At 38.6% G+C, this 9418-nt stretch overlaps 1 protein-coding gene across 1 annotated transcript in view; it reads left to right on the top strand.

The window, feature by feature from the left end:
• The window catches only part of ARHGAP26 (Rho GTPase activating protein 26), a 389295-nt gene that overhangs the window by 162866 nt on the left and 217011 nt on the right, over positions 1 to 9418 (top strand). Inside the window, 1 exon segment of the mRNA XM_018562857.1 lies at positions 1112 to 1148. Coding sequence (XP_018418359.1) covers positions 1112 to 1148 — 37 coding nt within the window.

The raw sequence follows: 9418 nt of genomic DNA on the forward strand, positions 1-9418 counted from the left end.
TGCTCCTTACTTCTCTTATAAACTCAATATATAAACAAAAAATCATATATTCGTGTGCAAGAGCTTTTTACTATTCAGTGCTATGTGATGAATATCTACAATCTAGCAATATAAATGCATGTATATGAATGAATGTACTGGCTGCAATTCATCGTTCTTGTATTCCATTGAGACCTACAACTCCCTTTGCTGCAGTAACTGACTCCAATTAGCTTTTGTTGAAGTTTGAGTTCACTTTTTCCTCCATTACTGTGGTTGTATAATGGGTGTGTTCAATAAAGACACACGGAATTAGAAATGTTTGTGTGCTATCAGCTTAAGTACATTGAGGGCAATTTATCAAAACTGGAGCAGACAAAATCTGGAGCAGATTTGCACTGCAACCAATCAGCTTCTCTTTCTCATGTTCAAATCTTACCTGAGCAGACTGAAGAGAGATGCTGATGGGTTGCCATGGGCAACTGCTCCAGATTCTGTATGCTCCAGTTTTGATAAATTCCCCCCATTGTGTTTGTCTATTGTTGTGACTTAGATGAGGATCAGATCACATTTTATGGCAGCTTACTGAAGAAAACAAGTTAATTCGAAGGGGTTCACATACTTTTTGTTGCCACTGTTGATATCTATGGGCAAATGCAGTACAACCTAAATGTTTCCGAGTTCTACCTTTCTCTCACTTAGTATGAGTGCTGCTGTGCAGACAATTATTGGGGGGTAATAGCTAGACAGATTCAAGTACTTGTATTCCAATTGTATGTAAAAATATTTTTTGAATGAATAATTAAGAATATATGGTGTTTACTTTATATTTGCCTGGAGCTCCGCATTACTGCTGAAGGTACACTCATTTTGTGATTTGCTTTCCCCATTCCTGTTTTTTTTAAAGATGGTTCCAAACCAAAGGAAATGAATACTGCTTGTTTTATTAAGTAGATGTTATAATTAAACAGTGAAAAGAACACATAAAAGATTTATGCAATCTTTTTAAAATTTAATGTATAATAATTCACAGACATTTATGTGTTGGCGGGATTGAAATTTAGATGGCAGTAATTTTATGAATTCTCTAACCTAGACACTCTAATATGGTTTTAATGTTTTTTTTTTGTAGGTTTACAATTCAAACAAAGACAGCCAAAGTGAAGGAAGTAAGTACAACCCCTCTTCTTGTAGTTGATAACAATAAATCTGGTTTTACGTATCTGGTGAAATAGGCAGAAGTCCCCCTACCACACAGGTCTCAGTGTTATAGCCAGGACTCTACTGTAAAATAAGCTTACTGGTTCAAATAAATCTATGGGGAGAACAATGGTACCTTGGTCTCAGTCCCCTGAGTGATTTAATCATGGGAATATGTAGAAAATATACTTCAATTAGAGGAACCAAGAGGTTCTGCTTCAGTGCTTGTTCACACCCTGGCTGGATCAGACCTGGATCATATCTGCAAACGTGGTGCAATGCATTTTTGACGTATTCCGGTGATTTAAAATGGGCTTTCAGGTGCAGTCCATTGCTTTCGCAAGCATTTTTTCCCCTGCACAGAATGGACTGCACTAGTGTGAACAGAGCCCAGAAATACTATAGGAATACATTGTGATGCATTTTAGGTGCTGACAAAAAATGTTCTAGACTGGATCGGGCCGAGACAAGGTGTGAACAAGCCCTGAGGCAAGCTGTAGCTATTAAAGTAGGGCCCAAAGTTTTTAGATCTCTCCTTGCCGAGGTTACTGGGAAAAGTCTAATTGGGGGATCCGGCCATTTCTCACTAAACCCAGAACATTAAAAAAATGGATGTAGGTTTACTTTTCTCCAACCCCTTATATCAGAGCTTCTTAAGACTTATTTATTCTAAATTTACATATAACGTATAATGATGAGCTGCCATATGGAGTGGATAAAGCAAAAGTTAACCTAAATGCACATTGGACAACTAGCGCTGTGCAGGAAGAGTTCCATCCTTTTTTCTTGTTTTTATTTTTTAATATCCCTGCATATGATAGGATGTTTAAAGATTCACTTGACATCTCAGGCCCGAAGTAGCAGAAACAGCACACGGATCAAAGTGAATAAAGCTTGTTAGATGTTCCAAATGCAGCAAGTGTCCACAGTGGTAATAAAAAGCTGAGGATCTGCTTGTAGGCTAGCACAGAACGTAAATGTAGCTGAGACACTTGACTCATATGCCACAGACTGAAATAATTATTTTCAGTGCTCCAACTTTTTGCTACAATTTTAATGTATCTTGGATTCCAAAACCATTTAATAAATATGGCAACACATCCCTCTTGTAAATGCCAGGTTTTCATGTTAATTCTACCACTCAGATCATTAAGTACTTATATGGAACAGGTGAACGGTAAGGAGTCCAAAGACCCCCTTTTGCTAATGAAAACACAGAGAAGTACAAATTCAAATAGCAGGTTATATCAAAAACATTGTGCTTCTTTGCTTTCACCAGGGCATGGTACATAGACTATGGTTTTAATAATTTAGGGTCTAAACAGCAATAATATAGAACCATTTTTGTTAGGTTAAAATTAGATCCTTACGTTTGGGCTTTCACATGCTTCTGGGGACCACAGAAAGTATTTTCCTACTTGGATATTTCATTCGATAGCATGCCTTCCCTCTGACTGGCTCGGAGTTGTTTGATGTGTCCAAAGGCTACCTATAGACATGAAAAAAATAGCACCACTTATTTAGCCAATATTGATAAAAACACAGATCTTTTAAGAAATCTAATTTGTTGATCGTGGGTGAGATGCCAGAATTGTCAGCATTTCAATACAATTTATATTCACTTTTGTCGAAACTGATTTGTAAATGTTTATGGAAAGATTTTTCGTAATTCTCTCAGTGGTTGGATCCTGTGAATGTGATCTCACATCTGACTTTAGTCATTTCTAGAATTCAAATACAAACCTGCATACCTGGGTGTAGAAAAAAAAAAATCATAAGTGTTATATCTTTGACCAGTTTAGACTTAATGAAATGCTGGAATTATGGGAGCAGCTGTTGTTGACTTGTTTTTAAAGACGCACTCTCCAGGGCATAATCCTTTTCCTGTCTTTACGTTCTAATGAATTACTGATCTAGAACAAGTATATAGCCCAGGTGTCTTCAGAGGCAACCTTGTAAGTTTGTGTAATGCTTTTCTACACTCTGAAGATGTGTTACACTGAACCTGCACATTCAGCCACCCTCTAAAGTATTTGGCCAGCCTTAGACATAATGTAATTTGTTCCTTTCCTATTATCACAAAGTGTTGTCAGTGTGCAACTGGCGATGTTTAGCTGCCAGCTATATCAGAGCACCGTGGTCTTCCCAACTGCTGTATAGAATTCTAATTTACATAGAATGACACTATTAATGCACATAAAATTAAGTTGTACACAATTGAACTATACTGGTACACATTCTTGAATTGTGTATTCAGAAAGCTAAGCAAAACCTTGTTTTCATGTTTGGTATGAAAATGTAGCCTGCTGACAGTACAAATAAGCTATTTATTCCCCCATTCTCGTGGATGTAAAAAGACAGTCACTTTGCCTGAAGCAAGTGTGAGATTGGTAGAAAATTACATTTTCTCCATTCATTTGCTTTTATCTCCTCCATAAAATGTTGCTTGTGTCTCCCTTTGTAACATGATTATGAGATTGCTTGCAGATTCCTCCCACATTAGTCTAAATGGCTGTTACATGTAGAAGTGCCATCTGCAAATGTTCGAATGGTACAGAAGTAGAATTTTTCTCTGTTTGCCTGCTATATAACTCTACAGTGTTTTTGCTGTAAAAACACACAATGCTTCAATTCAAAATCTTTATATTCTGTGTACTTGGTTTTCAGTACTGTACAGCATGATATTTATGTATGTGAAAAAAGTGTAAAGTCTCAGCCCTAATGGTCCTTGTGCACAGGCTGATTATTCACCTATAAATTACATTATAGTTTGTATAATACTTGTATATATAGTTTGTATAACTTGAAAAAGTTTGTACACCTTCAGTAAGTATCTAGAGCTCTGCATTTAGGATTTTTTAAAATGTGATCTGCTTGGGAGCTTGTGCAAGTTGCATTATGTGAGAAAGCATCTTCAGGTAGCTCCATCGATGTTGTTCTCATACTCCGACGTAAAACCTCTTCCTTCTGCATGGAGACACTTCCTCCTGCAGGCACACAACAGACACTAATATGGGCAAAATTGTCAATAAATCACTGAAAACCACAGTGATAAACTAGCTAAATTCAGCTAGATTCTGGCCAAAGATGGCTCCCAGAAGGCCTCAGACCTTTCTGCACAGGAATATACAGAAACCTGATCTTCCCACACAACAGATTAGGACACTGCCGAATCATTGCTTTTTATAAAGATGTCAATTTAACACAGTAAAACCATGCTGACCACACAAATTAAATCCATGAGAATAGATCCCTCTTTTTTTTAAAGCAAGATATGCTAAATTTGCAAAAAATTACCATTACAGAACAGCATTCGTAAAGTAGAGGACATAGTTACATAGTTACATAGTTAGTCAGGTTGAAAAAAGACACAAGTCCATCGAGTTCAACCTATAGAGAAAAAAAAAAAGAAGAAAAGCCTAAACGGAACACTATGCTAACAATTACACCCTGTTGATCCAGGGGAAGGCAAAAAAAACCCTCTAAAGCATGGTTCAATTTGCTCCAGGGGAAAAAAATTCCTTCCTGATCCCATAAGGCAATCGGATATTCCCTGGAAAAACAATCTCTGATGCCTAATATACCTATAAGAACTCAATATCCAGTAATATTCTGTGCATTTAGGAATACATCCAGATATTTTTTTAAACAATTTACAGAGCTAGCTAGAACTAGCTCCTAAGGTTTATGTCTCTATCTCTGGAGTCTATACCTCTTTTAATACAAGAAAGTATTTTGCTTGCTTTAGAAACTGCATCTCCCCATATCTTCTAATCTTAGATTAGCCTTGAATGAGTTAGCAGATCAGAAAACCAAGATTTGTGACATGGAAGATAGGATGAGAAGGCACAAAATGAGACTCCTTGGCTTCCCGGAGGTACCTGAGGGCCCGCAGACTAAGCACTTTTTGGAGGACTGGTTCTGCACCTGCATTGGGACACAGCACTTGTCCACCCTTTTTGCTATCAAGGGGCACATAACTTGTCTACCCTTTTGCTATCAAGGGGCACATCATATACTGTCCAAACTACCTCTTCCTGGAGCTCCACCATGGCTGTGACTGACTAAACTTTTACATTTCCAAGACAAAGACACAATTCTCAGGACGGCCAGGTCCATCAGTGCCCCCAAGTACCACAGCAACAACATCATTTTTAACCTGACTTTTCAGTAGTCACACAGAAACAGAACACATCTTTTCTCTTGACTAAAAAATTGCTCTGTGAGAGCGACTTACCTTACAGCATGATATAACCTGTCAAACTCCGGATCATCAGTCAAGATGAGGCCAATTTATTCACTTTTTGGGGCTAATCTCTGGCTCAAGAATATCACCATGATGCTATACATGGCTAAGAGATACATTGATGTGAATATAGCTAGCCGGAAGTTTCTGTGTACATTTGAAAAAGTTTGTAAATATGGCTGGCCAGGAGAGTCGGTGTGGAAGTGAAGGAGGCTACCATGGTTACAGTAAACATCTTGCCATTAAATACTAGGATAGTGTCACCCCTGAAGAAGTCAATGTATGCAACGTGTAGAACCTAGGTGACATCATCCCGTTTTGGAGGAGCATGGACATGCATTTGGATGCACAACAGCAACGGCTTTCCCTGCTTTGTGATCTTTCCCTAATGCACCATGCCTTATTTGTAAGTGGAGAATTATTTAGGAACTGTCTTTTTTTGCATATTTGCACTAATCCCTTTGGCCCCTTTAAGCTGACATCACCGTTTACCAGAAGACAGAGGAAGATGAGCCCCATAGAAGTCAGAGGGAATTTACTGTGCATGTGCAGCCAGGAGAAGGAGACGTCTGCCACAGGTTGTCAACAAACAACTGAGGTCTGGCCTATCGTAACTCAATAAGTTTTCATCTCTCTCAGGGACGGGAAGGAGTGGTGACGTCAACTTGAAGGTGCCAAAAGGATAAATACATTTTGTTTTAAAGGCACTTATGCTTTAAAAAACTGGGTAGCACATGAGTACTACACCACTTACTCCAATATCTCTGGAGGAGTTTCAATTATTATTATTAAAACACTTAGAGCAACTGTGGAGTAGATCGGACTGGACTTTGCGAGGTAATTTGCTATAACTTTCTGTACAAAATTTTCAGTTGACAGTTTATATCTACTTCCTGTTTTCACCGTTCAAGAGTTACGTGCCATAGTAGGCTGTACATATGACATAGCCATAGGACCTATAATCCCCATGGACAATTTCAATACAATAACTGATCCAGATAAATAAAGACTACACCACACACACATTAGGCCATTTGCCTAAATATCTGGCTACTTAAAAATGCATTATTAAACACCCTGATAATCTAGCATTCCTATGTAATTTGGAGGAAGATCATACCCTCCTATGTATCACTACACAGGATCTTCTTACCAAAATATGTAATATTTTCCAAGAGTAATAATAGATTATTCTCCACTGCTATTGACATTAACAACTCAGCGAGATCCCTCCAAGATTTTGATAATGGGTTCTCTGTGGTTAGAAAACCCCATTGTGTGTCAGGAGTGCCTACAGAGAATACAAGACTTGAAGAATGAGGTTTACAACACCATTCCTCTACCTTGAGATGGGAACTCTTTAAGGTGCTTTGGGAGGTACCCTAATGCAATCTATAGGCATGCACTGAGATAATTATTAACAAATACCTAAATGCTTAGAAAATGAAGTGGCAAATTAGGGGGAAACATACATTAATTCCCCTGTGATAGCCAACCACAGTAATTTCATACAAAGTACTAGAAAATATGAATGCCCGGTACCCAAAAGAGACTCCTTTACAAAAATCAAGAGATATTTAAAGACCGGGAAAAAAATCGTAAAACCTTGGTTCAGCCTAAATGCCATACTTTAAATCCTTAATAACCATGTTGCTGTGGTGCACTCCTCACAAGACTTGAAACAAATCTTCTTAAACTTTTATTGTGAACTTTGGGTTCAGAGCTCATTATACACTGTTACAACTTAAAATGTTTGGGAGATTTTCAACTTCCTGCAGATTACAGACACATTCTTGACTTTTTTACGAGCCACAGAAAATATTGAATGTGCAATTAGTACAAAATCTAATTGCAATTAGTTCCAAAATGTCAGACCAAACTGGATTCATACCTGGCTGAGCTGCAGGTGCCAACTTGCGAAGAGCATTCACCAACCTTTAAATAACATGACAATGCTGGCAAGCAGACAGCTGTTTCATTGACTGCATGTAAGTCATTTGACTCAGCTGAATGGCCTTATGTTTGAATTGTCCTCGTAAAGTTTGGATTCAGGCCTAACTTCATTATTTGGCAATTTACAATGAACTGAAAGCCAGAAGGCCACTTTGGCCACTTCTCTGGCTTTAAGGTTATTTGAGCTCTGTGCAGTGGAGCAGAGACTACTCCCTTGAATGTGCAGCCTCGTGTGAGAGTGGCTCCTGCCAGGATCGTGCACGATTCCGCGCGGTCACGGATACGCCCAGCACAGACGATCGCGCTTTGGGTGACATTATTTTTATTATCCAAACATGCGCTTTAACTTGCCTTCACCTACCCACCTATTCATTGGCAGCTGGGCGGGAAGAGAAATACCTGGTAGTACTGGTAATAGTGAATCATGTGAATTTTAGTTAGAGGTAAAGGTCTACTTTAAATGGGAGCAAGAACAGTGAGTCACATCACCATACAGCCCTGCATATAAAATCATCTTGCATTCATTAGTTAAACAAGCATGTTTTTCATTTACTTACAAATATCCACTTCTGGGTCCACTTTGGCCCAAATGATGTAATGTGCCCAAGTATTGCATCCTGAGAAGGGTAAATCAGCAGAGTATTGCTGGGAAATCTAATCTCACCAGATCTTGCGAAGGCATTTTCCTCCACTGAGATGATGTGCATGGTCACATGTCTTAGTCACATGTGCCAGAGTTCCAGGAAGTAAAGGCGGATATATTAATCTCTTCTTAGTAAACATGGTCACTGTCAGAAGAATGGGGAAGGAAAGAAAAATAAGGTATGCAAAGAATAAAAAGCCTGCAATTATCTAGAAGTATGTGTTTGTAGATTGTCATTACTAAACATTTCTAAAGGTGGGTTTGCTGTTATTTTAAAGATATAGGTACATTTCCTCTTTAACAGGCTTTTAGCAATTGTCTGCTCAAGCAGGGCAGCTTCTCCTCACCCCCTAAATACACAAAGCTGCAAAAACAAATGCAAAAACAAAAAAAGATACACTTTAAAAACAAATGTCCAAACATGGCGGAAATCCAAATAGTAATTGTGTTTTGGCTCGCAAGTCCCAAAAACCGTATTTTTCCTGCATGAAAATAAATGCGCTATCTTGCATGTATCAATGGATTTGTCTAAAACATTTTACTAACGGCATAGTAAGTGATGGGGCAGAAGTGCGACTACAACATATTTCAAAGTCTGAGTTTTAAAACCCCTGAGTTTATCTGAGGATTTTGTTTTTCTTTCACATACAACATTAAATAGTTGAGTTCTCAGCTTTGTCAGCAGTCACTTTTTCATTTGTAAATATACTTGCAAACTATTTCACTTGGACAGCTAACATTCTCTTAAATTGGCCTGATTGTTTTCTAGAAAGGTTGTAATGTTTTATATTGTCTAACTAGGCTGCTGGGAAGCAGAGCATCATTTGCCAGTTTGTTCTTGTGTATCAACTGTATTAAAAAGGCGGACAGAGTTCACCAGAGTACAGAGCAAGCGGAGCTCACTACTTTGTGTATTGCACAGAGTTTTCTACATGAACGTAAGTAAAACTCAGGTGTAGATAGGGAATATGACCTAACTCGGAGTAAGATTTACAAACGGGTTATTGGCTGTGAAGGACTGTGAGAAGCATGGTAAAATCCCCATGACTTGCCACAGAAATGGTTTTAAATTTTTTGCATTTTACAGGTTTTGTCAAGTCTCCAGCCTGATATGCGTTGAGATAAAAAACTGACGGATTTTTATCCGAGGCCTGGACAAACAAAAAATCAACATGGCGCCGGAGGGAAGTGCGTCACAGCGCCCTCTATCACTTCTCTCACTCCTCTCACTCCTTCTCCCTGCAGCACTGACTCTGACATGGAGGAGAACTGCAGCACTGATAGAAATCGTATGCAGGATTTTTCTAAGAGACCTGCCAGCTCACCATTGAGTTCTCCTCCCACTACAGCACCAGGGAATAGAAGAAAGACTGCAATATCTGGTAAAGCCAGCCCAG

Source organism: Nanorana parkeri, unplaced genomic scaffold, assembly GCF_000935625.1.
Source record: "Nanorana parkeri isolate BGI_ZX_2015 unplaced genomic scaffold, ASM93562v1 scaffold607, whole genome shotgun sequence".
Classification (NCBI taxonomy): domain Eukaryota; kingdom Metazoa; phylum Chordata; class Amphibia; order Anura; family Dicroglossidae; genus Nanorana; species Nanorana parkeri.